Raw genomic sequence first — 19,684 nt, 5'->3', positions numbered from 1 at the left:
GTGCAGAGGGAAGGAGATATGTAATGAGGGAGGGGCAAGATTTCAATTTTAAACAAGCACTTGGAGATCAAATCATATAAAGGAGGAAAAACAGTGACTCAAAGGGATTTCAAGACAGCGGGAGCTCTCAGTAGGGGAGGTGCAGGGATAAAAGGAAAGGCCTCGCATAGAACATGGCCCCAGGGCTGGGCTCCGAAGGATGCTGGGTTTCCATGGGGCAGGTATCGGAGCCCCCCCGAGCAAAGACGCATGGTAGGAGATGGACTACGGAGCAGGGAACCATGAGCGGCCAGTCTGACCCAAATGGGAGGAAAAGGAAAGGGAATAATGATAACAAGCTGAATTTATACAGCACTTTAAGGTTCACAAAGTGCTTGACAAACACTCTTAGGGGCAGGTACTATTACAATCCATTTTTGTTGTTCCGCCGTTTTCAGTCTCGTCTGACTCTTCGTGATCCCATCTGGGGTTTTCTTGGCAGAGATCCTGGAGTCGTTTGCCATTTCCATCTCCAGCTCATTTTACAGAGGAGGAAACTGAGGCAGACAAGGTGAAGTGACTTGGCCAGGGTCACACAGTGAGGAAGTGTCTGGAACATCTATGCTGGATCTGACTCCTATTCACAAGGACAAACTCGAGGAAGGATGGGAATCTCGGGGAAGTGACCGCTCTGTTTTAGAATTTAAGGCTGGAGAAGAAAGCTGAGAAGAGACTGACATGTTCCCTCGATGACAGATTTCAAAGGGTTTGGAGAAAAGATAGATTGGATCCTACAGACTACAATGGTCCAGGGGTTAAAACCAGCCCACGAGAGGCAGTAAGTTCCCAAAAATGAAATTCCAAAGACACAAAGAGAAACAAGTCTGAAAGGAAAAAGGGGACAGTTGTTAAAAGAGACCAGTGTGGACACACAGAATTCATTTCCTCAGTAAGAGAGAGAAAACACGTCGGAAGCGTTTCCGACGAGCCAGCTACGGGGCTAAGGGCTGGGGATGGTGGCCAAAATGCAGCTTCTCCAACCTGGGGCTGACGTTCTAAGGGGAGAACCTGAAAGGGAATGGCAGGGCTGAGGGGAGCAGACCAAAGAAGCAAAAGAAGCATGGGGGCAGAAGGCCGGAGAGCAAGTACGGCTGGGCACCACACTGCAAGCAGAAGTGAAGGTCTGACAAAGAGGACAGGACAGGCCGGCAAGGCAGGGGTGCTCCTCTGAGGCCCAGCCATCCTGGAAAATCGTTCTGAATTCAGCAGAAAAGGGATCAAATGATCGCTGCAAAAGGTAAAGGCAGAGAGAAAAAACCCCACTGATATTTGGAGGCAGCACCGCAGGAACGGGATGGATCGTCACTGCTCACCCGAAGTCCAGGAGACCAAGGGAGACGTGAACGAGGGAAGGGGACAGACCAGGAGAATGGGATCTTTGGGCTGGATGGAGCCAAACTCAAAGAGCCGAGTCAGTACAGGCCTGATAGCGCGGAGGACCAAGCACGCTGAGCTCTGGTCAGCAATGCCTGGGAGAGCGCGGTGGGCAGGAGAGGCACCGGGGACCCCAGAGGAGAGGAAGTACGGGGGCTTCATATGAGAGGAAATATCAAAGTCGCCAAGGCTGATGATGGCTCTTGACTCCGTTATCAAAAGGATGACCAGGAAGAGCCACCGTGGTCACCGAGAACAAGAAATCGCGCCTAATTAGCCTCGTTTTCTTTGCTTCCTTTTCGGACACGGTTCCAGACTGGGGACTGCAGATCCCATATGGACTCTAGCCAAGCACCAGCCGAGTCTCTCATTCCTGCTAGGAGGACGAGCGGTACAGGCTGACCGTGAGGGAGCGCTGAGATGACCGCCGGCCCCAGGGAGAGGTGGCAGAGGTCCAGGGGACTGGAAGCCCTCAGTGAGGTGGGGCAGGGAGAGCTCTGCTCTCCTCCTCTTCGAGGAAGACACTGGGGCTGTGAAGGCTTGAGGGGAGGAGACAGCTGACTCTGAGAGGAAGGTACCAACCTGGACCTGACCCAGAATGCTCTGCATGTGCATCGCCCCCAACAAATGACCTCCAGGAATGGAGGGCTCTTAGCCTCCCGTCCATTCCACTATTAGACAGCTACCATGGTTAGGAAATGTTTTTTTCAGACCATTAAGGCATTAAAGCAGCTAGGTGGCTCAGTGGGTAGAGCGCGGGGCCTAGAGTCAGAAAGACCTGAGTTCAAATCCAGCGTGCAACACTTATTAGCTGTATGACCTTGGGCAAGTCAGTCAACCTCTGCCTGCCTCAGTTTTTTCATCTGTAAAATGGAGATAATAAAAGCAGCTCCCTCCCAGGGTCGTTGTGAGATAGTGTTTATAAGGAGCTTAGCACCGTGCCTGTTCCCTCCTCTCCCCTTTCCCATCCAGCTTGTATTTCCTTCTTTGCACCGTCCACACGTTGCTCCTAGATCTTTCTGGTCAGGTCCTGTCAGATGTTCTGGCCCTTGGACCAGAACTCCCCCAGCCTGGGGCTGAGGCTCCCATCACCCTGGCCACCCCAAGGCTACACGGAGGCTCCACCACTGTGTGGGATATGGAGAACGCTGCTCCAGAACCCAAATGAACTTCCCTGGAAAAGAGCCTGGGAGCTGCCTCCCCCTTCCCATCTGCTCAGAGAAAACAAGGCCCACCCACTGACAGCTAGCTCTCTGCTGCCAGGCACAGGCACCAGGTTATCCGGGGCTGCCCAGGGCACTTCGACCCCTGGGCCTCAGAGGGGCCGACATCAAGCGGCTCCCCACCTCACACGTGTGCTGGCTACGGGAGACTGCAGCCATCACAAAGCCTCTCAGGCTTCTCTTTCCTCATCTGTAAAATGGGTATAAGAATACTTTCCTCACATCCTTCATGGGGGTTACTGTGAGGCAGGGGCTCTGTGAGTCTGGAGGGGTTGTGTCCTCCACACCTTCAACACACCTGCTTCTCCAGGAGCTAAAAGTATCATCCCCAAAATAAGGCTGTGAGGTCCTAATCACTTCACAGAGGAGACAGGAGCTCCCGGAGTCTGACTGGCTTGTCAAGTGTCCCCCAGTCATTAAATGTGGGGGGTGGGTATCAAAGCTCAGGCTTCGCCCTTCCCACCGCAGCCAACAGCCTGACATGGGGCCACCCCAGGAGATGACGGACAAGACAGAGGGACCAGCAGTGACAGAGAAAGCCGGGGCCCGGCCGTCGGGCCCACCAGGGAGACTGCTGAGGCATCTTCCGGGTCAGGGGCCTCTGTCTGTATGGCCCGGGAGCTAAAAATGGCTCTCACGTTTTTAAACAAGGTTTTGTTGTATTATAGAATGTCAAAACTGCCACGGGCTGTAGAGAAAGAGGAGCAGGCGAGATCTGGCCCGTGGGCCACTGTTGGCAGACTCGTCATCTCTGGGGGAGAGCTGGGTGGATCTGCCGCGCTGCCTGGTTTTCTTTTTTCTTTTTTTTTCAATTCAAACATGGTCAGCTTGTCCTTTATTTAAGGAGGAAACGGGGGGGGGGGGGCAGTGAAGTTTAGTGGAAAGAGGCCTAGACTGGAGTCAGGAATTCAATCCAATTTATTGTTCAGTAGTGTCTGACTCTTTGTGACCCCATTTGGGATTCTCTTGGCAAAAATACTGGAGTGGTTTGCCATTTCCTTCTCCAGCTCATTTTACGGATAAGGAAACTGAAGCAAGCAGGGTTAAGTAACTTGCCCAGGATAACACAGCTAGGAAGTATCTAAGACCAGATTTGAACTCAGGAAGATAAGTCTTCGTGACTCCAGGCCTGGCACTCTGTCCACTGTCCCACCGAGCTGCTCTAACATCAATTCAATTTAGCAAACAAATATTAGAAGTCTATAATGAGTAAAGCTGTTAGAGGCTAGAGATAAAAACACAAAAATCAGTCCCCATCCTCAGAGAACTTACACTTGAACTTATACACAGATACAACATGGATACAGATTGTCATTGTTGTTGTTCATTCTTCATTCTCAAAGAGGACCAATGACATCAGGAGGGTGATGTCTTGACTTGCAAGTGAACTGGATTTAAGAGAGGCAGAGCTGTGCAAGGTTATCAGCCTCACTCTTTCCTCCAGAGTCATCTGAGTTCATTGGCCCCAGATGCAGAGGAAGACCTTGGCCTTTTTAAGCTAAGATTTTTCCAGGTCTCAGGCAACACCCATTCAGTGATTTATGGTTAGGTAAGAATTGAACATGGACATAGAAAAGTAAAATTCAAAGCAGAGAGTTACTGGAGCAAAGGAGCAATTCAGGCAAAGTGCTCTAGGCATATTGGAGGAGAGAGATACACTTTCATCGGGGGTGGGGGATGGAGAGGGAGGACAAAAGAAGAGGGGGAGTGAGAAGGTTAAATGATATCACATACTCAACTGGATGTGATCTCATGGATTCAGGAGTTCATTCCAATGATGAAGAAAGTAACTCATTCATGTCTTCCTATCCTGGGTAATTCTTGTCCATGTTCTAAAAATTCATCACGGGAGGTCCTGTGGTTGAACCTCTTCATGTTCCACTCAAGTCATGTATTCGAAAATCAAATTTTCTATTCAACTCTGGTCTTTTCATCAAGAACGCTTGAAAGTCCTCATTTCACTGAATGACCATTTTTTCCCCTGCAGGATTATACTCAGTTTCGCTGGGTAGGTGATTCTTGGTTGTAATCCTATCTCCTTTGCTCTCCGGAATATTATACTCCATGCCCTGCGGTCCCTTAATGCAGAAGCAGCTAAATCTTGTGTTATCCTGATTGTGTTTCCATGATACTTGAATTGTTTCTTTCTGACTGCTTGTAATATTTTCTCTTTGACCTGGGAACTCTGGAATTTGGCTACAATATTCCTAGGAGTTTTCCTTTGGGGATCTCTTTCAGGAGGTGATTGGTGGATTCTTTCAATTTCTATTTTGCCCTCTGGTTCTAAAATATCAGGACAATTTTCCTTGATCATTTCTTGAAAGATGATGTCTAGGCTCTTTTTTTGATTATGGCTTTCAGACAGTCCAATAATTTTAAAATTCTCTCTCCTGGATCTATTTTCCAGGTCAGTTGTTTTTCCAATGAGATATTTCACATTGTTTTCTAATTTTTCATTCTTTTGGATTTGTTTTACAGTGTCTTGATTTCTCATAAAGTCACTAGCTTCCAATTGCTCTATTCTAATTTCTAAGGAAGTATTTTCTTCAGTAATCTTTTGGACTTCCTTTTCTATTTGGCCAATTTTGCTTTTTAGGGCATTCTTTTCCTCACTGGCTTTTTGGACCTCTTTTTCCATTTGAGTTAGGCTATTTTCTAAGGTGTTATTTTCTTCAGTATTTTTTTGGGTCTCCTTTAGCATCACTCTCAGTTTTTCCTCTACTTCTCTTACTTGCTTCTCAAAATCCTTTTTGAGCTCTTCCAAGGCCTGGGACTGATTCATATTCCTCTTGGAGGCTTTGGATGTAGGAGCTTTGGCTTTGGTGTCCTCTTCTGGTTGTATGTTTTGATCTTCTTTGTCACCAAAGTAAGATAATATAGTCTGAATCTTTTTGCGCTGCTTACTCATGATCTCAGCCAATTGCTTGAGTTTTAAACTCTTTGTTTAGGTAAAAGTCTGCTTCCAATGTGAAGAGTGTACTGTCCTAAGCTTCGGGGGTTTGTACAGATGTTTTCAGAGGTACTTCTAGGGACCTGTAAATTTTCAGTTCTTCCAAGGTGGTATGATAAGGGGCGAGGTGTTTCCTCTCCACTGCCACAACAAACTCCACCACACAAGCATTCCTCTTAGCCCCAGGACTGCCCCTCAGAACTGTGACCCAGATCCAAGCACCCGTAAAGCAAGAGATTCCTGCCTCAGCCCTGGCAAAGAGATCCCTGCAATCCCCCTCTGATCAGTCACTTGATTCCCCCTCAGTCTGTGGGCTGGAAGCTCAGGAAACAGTTGCTGCCCCGGGCTGCACTCGAGACTTGTGGCTGAGACCTAGCTCCTCTCTCTCACCGCAGTCACAGACTTTTCCCACTGACCTTCTAAGTTGTCTTTGGCATTCAGGGGTTGAGAAGCCTGGAAATCATCACAGCTGCCCTCGATTCAGTCCTCTGAGGCCTGCTCCAGGGTCGCTGCGGCCTGCGCGCCCACACCAAACTGCGCTCCTCTCCCCGCCCGGCGCAATATACCTTTCCAATCAACCATCCAGGCTGTCTTTGGCTGGAAATTTGTTTCACTTTGTCTTTTTGTGGGTTCTGCTGCTTTAGAATTTGTTTAGAGCCATTTTTTTAGGTATTTGGAGGGCTTTGGGACAGAACTCAAGACAGTCACTGCTTTTTTAAAGGCAATTGGGGTTAAGTGACTTGCCCAGGGTCACACAGCTAGTAAGTGTCAAGTGTTTGGTCTGAGGCTGGATTTGAACTCAGGTTCTCCTGACTTCAGGGCTGTGCTGCCTGGTTAAGACAGGTCTCCACTGGGGCAGCCAGGTGGTGCAGTGGATAGAGCTCTGGCCTAGAAGTCAAGGGGACCCGAGTTCAAATCCAGCCTTAGACACTTGACACTTACTAGATGTATGACCCTGGGCAAGTCACTTAACTCTGACTACCTCACCAAAAAGCAAAGATGGGCTTCCCCTGGCCTCGTGCACCCCTCAGGCCACTCAAGCGCTTCTCCAGCTGTGGGGCCACGTCTGAGGGAGGCTGGCTGAGACTCTATAGAAGGAAAAGCTTCCCTACAACGAAAGCTGGCCCAGAGTGGAGAAGGAGTCACCTGTCTGGAGTGGGGTGAGGTCCCTGTAAGTGGGGGTCTGCAAAGAGAATGACCCCGTGATCCTATGAGCTCCTATGAGGCAGAGGGTCCCTGCCAGGTCTCGGGCCTGCGCACTGTAGGAGGGGGCCTCTCGTACTCCTCCCAGCTCTAGATTCTATGTCTCTGGGGCCTGCAACCGCAGGATTCTTAACCACTGTGTTTCACAGGCCTATCGCTGCTGGCCTGGGAGAAGGGCAGGCCACCGGCACGTGCCTCACTGGTCCCGCTGGCCATGGGGCAGAGCACATACCTCACTGGTCCGGAAGATGATGCGGTACTGATACTGCGGGCCGTGGTCCTTGTGGTCTTCCAACTTCTCCCGCTTAATGCTCACCGCCACGGGCCCCAGCTTCTCATCCACGCCAAAGTAGTTGACGTGCTCTAAGGCAGAAAAGCAAGCGACCTCAGGTCCCGAGGGCCAGCCAGGGTTCAAAGCAAACTACAGGCCGGCTTGAGAAGAGCGGGGTTCAAGCTACATCCTGGGACCCTGGGCCGCCGGTGGAACCTGCAGGGCTGGTCTCAACCCCTGAGAACCCTAAGATCTAGACCTAATGAACCGAGCCACGATTCTGATTGAGCATAAACTCCTCGAGGGCAGAGGCTGTTTCTGGCCTGCGGATGTCTTACTATGCTTACTGACTGATTACAATCAGTGCCTGTGCTCAGACATAAATGCTAAACTTGTTGGGGGAAAAAGGGGTGCGGCCCTGCTCTGGGGGCTCACCTTTCCTACTTTCTGGATCATCATTATTACTGTTATTTCTTTTGGCTTTACACTTTTTCCAAAGGGTTTTTTTTTCCCCCACCAGGAACCTAGTCTGACTCCCGCTCCCTCTTCCAATCGGAGGCAGCCTGGGCGGGGACGCTGCCAACGAGCGCAGCACCGCCCTGTCTCCCGCCGCGCCTCCAGTGCTCACCTCTGCCCACAAAGTAGTCCTGGTAGTAGCGCGCGCCCAAGTCCACGTGCTCGATGCTGTAGAGCTGCAGCCTGGCCTGGCTCCGCGGCGCCTCCCCGGGGGCCTCCAGCACCGAGATGCTGGCGTTGGTGCAGTAAGTGCCCGGGGCGGGCTCTGGCGCGCCCCCGCCCGGCGAGCCGGCCGAGGCTCGGGAGAAGCTGACATTGCGCTCACTCACACCCCCGAGCTCGTTGCGGAAGTGCGGGCAGCTGAGGAGCAGCTCATTGCTGTTGCTGTCTCCGAGGTCCTGCTCCAGATTCTCCTTGTAGTTGAGGTCCTCCGTGCTGGGGAAGGACGGGTCCGCCGACGCCGCCGACGCCCCGGTGGTCGTGTTCCGCCGCTGGGCCGCTGCTGACAGCCGGTTGGCAGCGACCTGATTCAGGTCAAACAGCATGCTCTGGACGTCGAAGTGGGCGAAGCTCTTCTGGCAGACCCAGGGCCTGCTGCCCTCCGGGAGCCTGCCACCGCCCCCGCCATCGTCAGCCTCGGCAAACGCCTTCCCCGGCGGCTCACTGTCGATCCTCGCACTCCTCAGCTTCCGGAAGATGGAGGAGTCGCCCGCATCCCCACCTTTGGCGGCCTTCTTCCGTAGCTTGTCCTTCTCCTTGGGCTGCAGCAGGAAGTCATCCCTATGGGGCTGGCCGTTGCGGATGGCTGCCTTCGAGCCGCTGGCAAGGTGCAGGTGGGAGGCCATGCCCGCATCAGCCGCGAGCAGCTCATTCAGCTTTTCAGAACCCGGCCCATGGGGCTCCGGCTTTTCGCTGCGAAACTCATTGAGAATGTCGAAAAGGCTCTGCTCCGAGACGCCCTGCACGTCGATGGACGACGTGCTGCCGTACTCCCGGAACAGAGGCAGCCCCCCCACGTACCGGGACCCCCTCACCTCCAAGGGCTCTTCCACGTCGCATTCACTGAGGGTGATTTCACTGTTGCTTCGGTTCCGCAGAGGAATAAATCCTCGGCCTGGAGACCGCGGCCACCCATCCTGGAACTCAACATCCTTGGACCTCCTACGTGATAAGCGGTGGAAAGCTCGAGACCCCGACGCCCTGGAGCCAATGGGGAGGGCTTGGCCGTTCTGAGAGGGCCTGAGCAGGAGGCCCTCTCTCCCAGCTTTGGCACTGTCCACGTTCTGGGCCGGGATGGAACTAGCCTGGTCCTTCACAGCCTCTCGCTTCGGAGGCCAGTCGGCCACCCTGGCACGCACTCCCATCTTGGGCATCGCAGGGGTCGTGGCACTGGAGCGCGATGCTACTGCGTTCTCGCTGGCAGGGGGGCCAGGCTGCGGCGAGCTACCGTTCTGGGCCCAAAATCCAGAATGGAAATAATCCCCTCCGTGGGGGCCTGTGAGAGGGTCGCTCCCTTTCCCCCCTCCACCACCTCCCACATCCACACCTTCATTCTGAATGGGTCGATATGTCGTCATAGTCCAAAAATACAGCTGGGTTCTACAGTCCTCCTGAAGGCGCAGCGCATCTCTGAAGAGCCAGCCCTGAGAAGCTTAGCCACTGTTCAGAGCCCTGGGGCTGGCAGTGAAGGAAAGGTTCTCCCGACAGCCAGAGTAAAGACTGGGTGCCTCGGCCCAGGTCAGCGACATCGCTGGGGAGGGCTGCACTAAGACACATCCCAGCAGGCCAGCAGCAGGCTCACTCCCGGGGGGCCAGAGTTCTGACCTGGCTCTCTCCTTCCAGCTGGTCACAGACAAGGAGGCTCTTGGGAGGCAGAAGCATGTCCTGAGCCATCCTGTAAGGGGATAAGGAGAGGGAGAGAGAGAAACAAAGGTTATTCCTTCTCCCTCACCCCCAAAGGAACCTCAGCGGGCTTTCTTTGCCCAGTCACATGTCTGGTCTGGCCACCAATATCGAGGTGAACCCTTCTGAATGAGCTACAGAACAGGGGCTCTTACTCTGGGGACTATGTATCCACATGGAAAGATTTCTGGGGCTCAGTAACCTGAAATCTTTATTTTCACTAACTTTTGGTATCCTTTGTAATTCTATAGATTTCATCTCATGCATTTCAGCACATCATCTGGGGTCCACAACACAAAACAGGTGAAGAGCCCCTGATCTAGAGGGACCACCTACTTAATGCAGAGATTCAATCAGCTTCCAGCTTTTGGGTGGTGGAACCAAGGAAATTCTGCTGTCAGTTTCTAAAAGTATCTTTTGTTTATATGCCATCTTCATTTCCCAGCATAGCCCCCTCCACCCCTACCCTGGTAGCTATCCCTTAAACAAAGAATGAAAAGAAATCTGACCCAGCAGTTGCTCAGAGAAGTGGGACCCTGTGGAGGCCAGCCTCCAGCCCCGAAAAGAAGGTGCAGGCACTGTCATCTCTCCCGGGCAGGGCCAGGCTTGGTCACTATCATCCATTACACAGATTCTAGTCCAGCTGCCCTTATTTCCTTTCTTGCAATCACCCCATCTATTGTCCTCTGGTGGCCCTAAGTCTTCCCAGGCCCCCTCCCGGCCACTCGTCACCTTCCCTGGTTCTATGGTTGCTGTCAATAACACTCATGTCCCACAGGCCATTCAGCCAGGCTCCAAAGGACAGCCATTGACTGGGTGCAAGGCTTTGCTTCTAAAGGAAAGCACTGGACCAGTGAACTGAAAAAGGTGGCCACCTGGTCCATCCCCCTGCCTCCAGAGACAGCAGTGAGCCCCTCCCTATCCCCCTTAGCTGATTCTCTTGCTAGCAGCGATGAAGCTCACAGCCCGTCATCAGACCAGCGGGGAAGCAGAGAGGCCCACCGCAAGCCCTGGACTGGCCAGGGAAGCAGAGGGGCCCGCCACCGGCCCTGGACTGGCCAGGTAAGCAGAGGGGCCCGCCACCGGCCCTGGACTGGCCAGGGAAGCAGAGGGGCCCACCACTGGCCCTGGAAAGCAATATTCCTTCTTTAGCCCTGAGCCTTTTTTCACGTGGGTCAGACAATCCCTGCTGCCTTTGCTGTCTCTTCAGACCACTTCCTCCACGTCTATCCTATCCCATCGAACAGGTGTAGACTACTCTGCCATTTCCAAATTCCTTTTACAGATAATTTTCTCCTTCCTCACAAGCATCCTTGTGAACAGGCAGGGTAAAGATCATTACCCTCATTTTACAAGTGAAGAAAGGGAGGCTCAGAGGGGAAAGTGACTTCCTCAAGGTTAAATAGCCAGTAAGTATCAGAGCAGGTCTGGGCTCCTAGCCACCAGCTCTGAGAAGTACATCACTGAGGATTCCCAACAGTCCTTGAGTCAATACATTACTGAGCCCAAAACGGGACAGTTCTGTGCTCATTGGTACCCAGAGTGGGTGAGCTGGGGAGGCTGCTGGCCAGGGAGAAGGCTGCAGCCTCAGAATGAGAACCATAGTCCCTGTGGGAGGCAGCCTACTGGAGGGCTCAGCCCCACTCAGAAGGGAGGTCCCAGACTTGGGTATAGTGGGAAGCTTACTCTCCCTTCCAAGCCAGATTGTTTTTAGTTAAGAAAAAGAGGCACCTGGATGAGAGACCCTTGTACACACAGGCGGTTGCTGACAGATGGGATGGGGTTGGTGAAAGGGCACTGGGTGTCTCAGGAAGGTTCCATGCTACGCTCAGGTAACTCACAGATGCGTGTGCTCCCCCACCCCACCCCAAGCAGGTGCTGGGGCTCACCTCGCCCCACCCTCTTGGGGATTTACAGGGAGCCAGAAGCTGGGCTGGAAGGGACCCTGAGAGACTGTGTCACACCCTGCCCTACACCATGTTACAGCAGAGGCCACTCAGGCTCAGGGAGGCAGACAGACAAGGTGCTAAGTCAGCCCTGGACAGTCCCTCTGACCTCTGATTCCAGACTTCCCACTCCTTCCCCTCCTCTGTTTGCTGCTGCCCCTCTGAGACAGGGTCCCTGCCAAAGCAAAGGACAAAGGTCAGGATGGAGCTCAGCATCCCCCCTGGGCTGCCAGTTATGTGATGCCAAGGCATTGAGGGAAGGGGTGCTTGAGTAAGGGTAAAGCCATGACTCAGAGGCCATTCTTTTTTTTTTTTTTTTTAAAGGCAATTGGGGTTAAGCAACTTGCCCAGGGTCACACAGCTAGTAAGTGTCAAGTGTTTGGTCTGAGGCCGAATTTGAACTCGGGTCCTCCTGACTTCAGGGCCGGTGCTCTATCCACTGCGCCACCTAGCTGCCCCACTCAGGGGGCCATTCTTCACTGCCACCAGAGGCCTGTGCCCCGGAGCCGAGCCATGCAGGGCCTCACTCCTTCCCGCAACCACCCAGTATCTTTCAGCAGCCCCATCCTGCCAGCCAGGAGCCCCCCATACAAAGTAATCCCAGCTAATTAGCACAGAAACCTGCTACGATCACATCTGCTGAGAGCAGAGATTAAATCAATATTTGACAATCTTGATTAAATATGAGACATGAAATCCTATTAAAAAGAACATCTGGTGAGGTCCCACCACCTCCCTCGTCCTAGCTCTCACACAAGAAACAACAGCTCCGCTCATCCCCCTTTTTCTCCTTCTCTCCCTCCTTTTTCCTCTTCCTCTCTCCCCCTCCCTCTTCTCTCTCTCCTCCCTCCCCTCTTTCCTTTTCTCCCCCGTTTCTCTCTCCTTCCCTCCCTTTCTCCCCTCCTTCTTTCTCTCCTTCCCTCCCTCCCTTTCTCCCCTCCTTCTCTCTCTCCTCTCCCTTTCTCCCTTCCCCCTCCCTCTTTCCTTCTCTCCCCCATTTCTTTCTCCTTCCCTCCTCTTTTTGTCCTTCCCTCCCTCCCTCTTTCTCTCTCTCCCCCTTCCTCCTTTTCTCCCTTCCTCCCTCTCCCTCCCTCTTTCTCTCTCTCTCTCTCCCCCTTCCTCCTTTTCTCCCCTCCTTCTTTCTCTTTCCCTCCCTTCTCTTTCCATCCTGTTTCTCTCCTGTACCTCCCTCCTCCTCCTTCTTTCTCCCCTTCCCCCTCCCTCTTTCCTTCTCTTCCCCCCATTTCTTTCTCTCCTTCCGTCCTCTTTTTCTCCTTGCCTCCTTCCCTCCCTCTTTGTCTCTCTCTCTCCCCACCTTCCTCCCTTCTTTTCTCCTTCCTGACCCTGCTCACCCACCCATCCACCCAGGAGTCCACAGCAACAAGAGAGGCCCCTGTGGGGAAGCCTCTGCAAGGAGGAAGGAGCCTTCTCACTATGGGGCTGCTGTGACCCAGCAGGGACAGGCCAGTGCGTTCTGCTGGGCTGCCCTCCATCAGGTAGCTGTCCACCATCTGGAGGCTGGGCAGGGGCCCCGTGTCTGCTTGTGACCATAAGCGAGGAACAGAACACAAGGAAGGGAAGGACCCTTAGAGGTCCTTGAATCTAAGCCCCCTGGAGAAGCAAAGTGACTCATCCAAGAAAGGAGGGACCAAGCCTCTTACTTCCTGTTTCAGCATTATCCCCACAATTCTTTTCTCTGATGGTTCAGGAAATATTTCTGGGCCTCAGCTTCCTCATCTGTAAAATGGGGCCAGCTACGAGTTGTAGCAGCAGCAGGAGTAACAGCCAGTGTGCAAAGCCCTTTACAAAGAATATTTGTATTCTCATTTGATCCTCATGTTACGCCCATTTTGCAGAAGAAGAAATCAAGGCTCTGTGTCACTTCCAGCCACCCTGAATAATAAATGAGACAATGTGGCTGGCCTGGAGGAGGCCCCTGGTAAGTGTTTGTTGACCAAGCGACTGGCTGAGTGGGAAGGATTTAGAGGAGAATCCAGCGGAGCTGGCAGCGTAGGTGAGTGTGGAGGGCCTTCCATCAGCATCCAGCAGGGACACTCCTCGGGGTCCACCCTCACGAGCCTCCAGCGGGTGATGGGGGAAAGCGATACCAAGCAGGACTCCTGGTGAGGATCCTGGGACCCTCCCCAGCTGGGTGGCTCCTTGGGCCTCGGCTTTCTTCTCTGCAGAATGGTGGGGTGGGGTTCACAACCCCAGCCCGGGCCCTGCTGTCCCTTGACATTCCCTCTGCCCCCACCAAAGTCACATACCTTAAATACACCCCCACTTCCTGGAACCGGAGACCCTCAAGGTCAGGCTTCGACCAGCTGCCCACACTAGGCGGCCTTTTGACTCTGCCTGGTCCTGTTCTGACCCATCCAGATCCCCTCCCCTCACTTGGCTCCCTCCCTCGAGGGACTAGCTGCAACCCAGCAGGAAAGGCGTCCTCCTCTGCCCCCTACTCGCTGGGTGACCCTGGGCCAGTCCTTTCTCCAGTGTCCAGGCACTTCTCTAAAACAGCAAGTCACAGAGCAGCTGCTGACAGGGCCACAGGCAGCTTCTGGTACCAAGAAAACCCCAGGTCCCTTGGGGCCAAAGAAAAACCAGCCATCAGCAGCTCTCGAGTCTCTTGTCTGTGTCCATCTCTGCTTGGACAAGCTCCAGCTGGCTCCTCCCACTCCCCGATCCCCCCTCCAAGGAATAACCGCATCGCTCGCAATCCCCTCCCTTCTTCTTTTTTAATATTCAATTTTATTTTCAGTTCCAAATTCTTTCCCTCCCTTCCACTTAGAAGGCAAGAAAAATAGAACCCATTACACATATGCAGAGTCACGCAAAACAAATTCCTACATTAGCCATGCCCAGAAAAAAAGCAAAAAGAAAGGAGAAAAATGCTTCTATCTGCACTCTGACCTCACCAGCTCTCTCTCTGGAGGTGGACAGCACATTTCATCATTGCTAACATTTATAACGTGCATACTATGTGCCAAGCACCTGGCTAAGCCTTACAGCAACCCTGAGAGGTAGGCACTACTGTTATTATCCCCATTTTACAGTTGAAGAAACAGAGGCAAACTGTTGAAATGACTTGCCTAGGGTCACACAGTCACTAAGTGTCTGAGGTCACATTTGAACTCGGGTCTTCCTGACTCCAGGCCCAGCGCTCTCTGACACGTGGCATGGCTCAGTTTCATCTTGGGATTGTGGTGGACCACTGTGCTGATCAGTTACTAAGTCAATTACAGTTGATTATCTTTACCAACTTGCAGTTACTGTATAACTTTCTCCTGGTTCTGCTCGCTTCACTTTGCATCAGTTCATACAAGTCTTCTCAGGTTTCTCTGACACCATGCCCTTCATCATTTTTTCCCAGTCTTCTTCCACTTTTCTCCCTTCCCTGTACTTCCTCAAGACATTGGCCTCCCTGCTGTTCCTCACACACGACCCTTCATCTCCAGCCTCCGGGTGTTTTTCCTGACCATCCTCCACCCTGGATGACTCTCCCTCCGCATCTCCACTTCCTACCTTCCCTAGCTTCTCCCAAGTCTGCTCAAGTCTCACCCTCCACAAAATAACCTGTCCCATTGTCCTTCATGTCAGCGCCTTCCTTCTGAGACCATCTCAATTTATTTTGTGCCTATATCTTGTCAGTACATAGCTATCTGCATGGTGTCTTACTTGTTAGAACATAAACTCCTTGAGGGCTGGGGCTGTCTTTTGCCTTTCTTTGTATCCCCAATGCTTACCACAGTGCCTGGCATACAGCAGGCACTTAATAAATGTTTGTTAATTGAATGACTCTCCTTATAGTCCTCTCACGAAATCCCTCTCTAGCCTACATTCCCTGTATACTCCATGTCCTAACTAAACCAGGCTCATCTCTTGAGCCCTACAATACTCTTAACACCTCCCGGACTTGTATCCTACTTACAACATTCCTTAGGGAGGCGTCCAGTGCTCACCTGCCTCCCTTCTCTTGGCCTATGGAATTCCTAACTGACCGTTACCTCTTCCAAGAGGCCTTCCCTGATCTTCTGGTCAGGAACAACTTTCCCTGGCTCTCATTCCAGGGAGAAGCTACTTTTTAGGTGTCACGGTCTATGTGTTTGTCTGTCTTCTGGCGCAACCTCACCAGAGTAAAAGAGGCTTTGCCACCACACGGCCAGCTTCTTGGAGATTCACTCCATCTCCACATGGAGCCTCAAGGCTTGGGGAGACTGTACTGACCACCTACTGGCCTGGGTCATAGCAGAATCTTCACACCAACGGCCTCATTACCTTTTCCTGTACAAAAGTTTGAATAAAGGCATTCTCTCAATGAATTCAACCTGATGAGACTACAGGGCAGTGACCCTTTGTTAGATACTTGACATTTTAGTCCCTCTCACTGCATAATTACAAACTGCTTTCCTAAATGGTTAGACTAATTTACAGTTCCACCAACAATGCATGAGTATGCTTGTTCTTTCTACAACCTTTCTAACACTGATTATTTCCATCTTTTGTTATCTTTGCCACTTGCTAAAAGGACAAGACTGACTCCTGATTAGGTCTCAGTGGCAGGGCCTGTTCTGAGATGGTTTGGGAAGCTCCCTTCTCTGCTGGGATTTCTATGACTGCTTCTTGTCCACTTACTGTGGGGTGGAGAAATGCCTCCTAAAGAGATTCATTCTCTATTCTCTGGTGCTAAGTGAAGTAAAGCAAGAATTGCTATCAGCTTTTGGGTGGGGAAAGAGGAAGCCAGCAGCCAGGCTGCCATATGGCCTTGAACACATGGTACCGCTCCCTCTTCTGTTATACTGAAGGCCCCATGGGACCTGTAAAAGGCTGGAAGAACCATGGGAGACCTAGAGGCCACGCTGAGGAAGGAGCGAGCCCTGAGGGATGATCTTCTAGATCCAGCCCAGAAACGGGTCCACCCAGCCAAGACTTCAAAACCACACCTCCTCTACTGGCGGCTGGCCCTGGAACTTTCCAGGGTCTCCTCAGCCTGGGGCAGCCTCCATAGGACACCTGCACTCTGCTCATCCCAGAATATCCCCCTGCGCTCTTCCCCCCGTGCCGAGTCTGTCCTGGTGCTTCCACTCTGGGGAAGGGCCCTGGCTGGCCTGACTTTGTTCCCCTCCTGGCCCTCTGGATTTTAAAACCACGCCAGCACCCCCTCCCCTGGCTACCTTCACCCCCAACCTCTTTTCAGATCTCTTTTGTGTACTGTCTTCTCCCCTTAAAATATAAGGTCCTTGAGGGCAGGGGCTCCCTGATGCTTAGCACAGTGCCAGGCACACAGGAGGTGCCTAATAAATGTTTGTTTCCTTCTTTCTTACAAGCAAGAGAAGACCAGGCCACATTCACAAAACTGGGGTGGGGAGTTTGGCAGGGAAGAATGTGCCCTAGTTCAGGGGGATTTTTGTACTTTGCCTCTGAATCTTTTCAGTAAACATTTAAAAAGTTAAAAAGAAAAAAGGGTGTGGAGAGGTCACTCATCTATTTTTGGCTTTCTTGTGGAATGAGGTAGGGGAGGGGAAAGAACTGTTTGCCCCCCCCTCCAGGGGCTGCCAATGACTGGGCTGGTTATCCTGCAGAAAAGGCACACCACACAATGCATGTGCTTACCCAGGGGCCCAGGCATACTCCATTTCCCTTTCGGAGCAAAGACATAAGAGTGGACTTTCAGAACCCAAGAGATGGCAGAGGCCAGGGCTATGGTGAAGCCTCAGGAATTCCTGCAGGGGCACGAAGCCAAGGTCCAAGCAGGGCACTATGGACAAGTTCCTGAAGACCTCTGGAGTAGACAGGGATCATGGTGGGTGTGTCTGTGTGTGCATTCATGTGTGTGAGTTTGTGTACCCCAATACCATGATTTTCTAGACAATGTGATCCAAAAAGCCATCCTTCTAGCTAGAGAAGGGAAATGCTACAGCATTAGCCTTTGGTGAAGAGGGGTTGGGGGGGAGAAAGAGTAGCATGGCCTTGCGAGTTACCCCAAATTTAAGGGTTTGGGAACTTGATAACCAGGAGAGAAAAGAGTTCCCAGGCAATGTGCTTCTTGGAGAGGAAAATGAGTCACCCACCTGGCTGCTGCTGTCTTGACATGGGAGAGCAAAGAAACTGAGACCTTGCTGCCCCACCCCCCTCACTATTAGAATGACTTATTCAGACACTGCAGGTCCTATGGAGGCATCGAGCAACCCTAAAATGTGTTTGCCTTTGCCTGGGAAAAGTGCAGACCACAGGGTGGCACTATGAGTCCTGAAGACTCTGTGGGATCCTGTGGAAGAAAAGATTTCATCAGAATGTCAGGATGTTCCCCACTGGCAAACATTCTGAAGGATGTTTATGGGTGGGCTATTATGAGTTTCAAAATTTGTTTTCTGCATATTTATGAATTCCCGTGAGTGAATGGGGTGAATGAGAGGGCAGAATAAAAGCTGTCCTTTATCTAATATGTATTTGTTACCTTGTGTGCTTGTACAAGAGCCAGGGAGTCTGTTATTCCATAAAAAAAGCTAGACACAAACTATACTGGAAGATTTCCCAGAGGAAACTATGAGGAAAGACACTGAAAACCCTTTGGGTCCAGCCCTAACCAATCCCTACTTGGTCCATGTGAATCTTGGGGCTGGTTTGAGGGGCTAGAACGTGGCTTTAGAGAAGTATTTCAGGGTTCCACTGAAAAGTGCTGGGCCCCACAAAAGCCATGCAACTGTTTTGCTTTTGTTAACTCCCTCTCGGAAAGTCAGAACGGATACCATCAGAACACATTTTTTAACCATGACTCAGAATCACAACATAATAACCCCAGAGGATTCATCGTAGGCCAACTCTACCTTCCCAAAGTCAATGTGCTCAGAAAAAAGAATAAAAAGTAAATTATGGCAGCATTACAAAGAGCTGAGCTCTTGGCAATTACAATAGGCAATCACAAAATAATCACAGCCAACATCTAACGGGACTGCAAACTGACAAATGAAGAGAAGGCAGTGTTTGGGGGTGGGGGGGAGGGAGAGGGCACTGGGAGGCGGAGGAGAAAGCAGAGATCCAGAGGCCCACCTTACACTCCTTTAAAGAGCTTTCTTAAAAAGACTTTTAAAAAGGATAATTGGTGTTATTAATTATACTACTGAAGTCCAAAAAGTTAGAGTGTTTTTAAAAATATATACATAATGCCCTGATTACAATTCACTCTTCCTTGTTTCTAAATGAGTCTCCAAAGTTCCAGCCTAGAGAACATTCAGAACCAGCTAAGCCACTTCACCTAAGACCAAGCAAACACTTCAGCAAGGATACGTGGAACAATTCACTTCCTCTCAGGGAAGGCAGGCTGGGAAGAGGAGAGATCCAGTTCTGCTAACCAGCCAAAGCCAGTATCAGGTGCCATCTTGGGGATGAGCCTTCACATTCTCCTCAAGCACCATGCACACACCATGAAGAAGGGGATGAATGACACTCAATTCTGTGGCACTTTCCTCTCAACAACTGTCAGGTCAAGAATGCACAAACCTCAGAGACAGGAAGGGACTTCGCCATGGTCACACAGCTGGTGAGGGCTGAGAGCAGGACCCTTCAGATCAAGTCCTGTGCCCTTCCCAGCACGCCCTGCTGCTAGGGTCCTGCTAGAGACTCAGCTCTTGGATGGAAGCAGCCTGGGAGTGTGGGGAAAGAGCTGGGCTCACTCAGGAAACTGGGTTCTAATGGGAGTTCTGATACTTTGTCACGGTAAGACAATGAATAAGCCTCAACTCCTCAACCTGTTTCCTCAGGTGTAAAATGAGGGAAATAATCCTGGCCATCCAACCAGCCTCACAGAACTGTCATCAGGAAAACAATCTGTAAACCTTGGAATGACCCAGACAAGGGGGTAACTGGTATTAGGATCAGGGGTCTCAAACTCAGCCCCACTCAGGGAGAGAGAACCAAGGCTAAGACAGTGAACAGAGCATCTCGCGTCCAGGGTCAGCAGCTGGCCAAAGGGACGATGAGTCGATGGTCACGCCTGGAGGCAGCATCTTGGTCAAACAGGCTGCTGGGAACTCCACACAGGACATGCTGAGCCTTCAAAATAGCCCCGGAAAGGTGAGCCTGCCTGGTATCACATCAAATCCCAGGCACTACCACCCAGTGTTCCCTACAGCTGAGATGATGTCAGGAGGGTCAGGAAAGAACCACGCCCACCTTGTCTTCCCAGGGCAGGCAGCATCTGCCAGGGCCATCCAGGCATGAGCGCGTGGGCTCACAGCTGGCCTCTATCACTTACCACTTATGA

At 51.7% G+C, this 19,684-nt stretch overlaps 1 protein-coding gene across 6 annotated transcripts in view; it reads right to left on the bottom strand.

The window, feature by feature from the left end:
• The window catches only part of SIPA1L3 (signal induced proliferation associated 1 like 3), a 169,510-nt gene that overhangs the window by 63,959 nt on the left and 85,867 nt on the right, over positions 1–19,684 (bottom strand). For all 6 annotated transcript variants that reach the window (XM_027855213.1, XM_027855210.1, XM_027855211.1 and 3 more), the window contains exons 3-4: positions 7,689–9,470; positions 7,022–7,152 (exon numbers count right to left, since the gene is read on the bottom strand). In XM_027855213.1, the coding sequence (XP_027711014.1) occupies positions 7,022–7,152; positions 7,689–9,153 (1,596 nt within the window). In that variant the 5' untranslated portion in view covers positions 9,154–9,470. The remainder of the gene's footprint in view (positions 1–7,021; positions 7,153–7,688; positions 9,471–19,684) is intronic.

This window comes from Vombatus ursinus, unplaced genomic scaffold (genome assembly GCF_900497805.2).
Source record: "Vombatus ursinus unplaced genomic scaffold, bare-nosed wombat genome assembly UNPS02010822.1, whole genome shotgun sequence".
Classification (NCBI taxonomy): Eukaryota; Metazoa; Chordata; class Mammalia; order Diprotodontia; family Vombatidae; genus Vombatus; species Vombatus ursinus.
The sequence above is the reverse complement of the archived record's forward strand: the minus strand, read 5'-3'. Positions and strand labels throughout refer to the sequence as shown.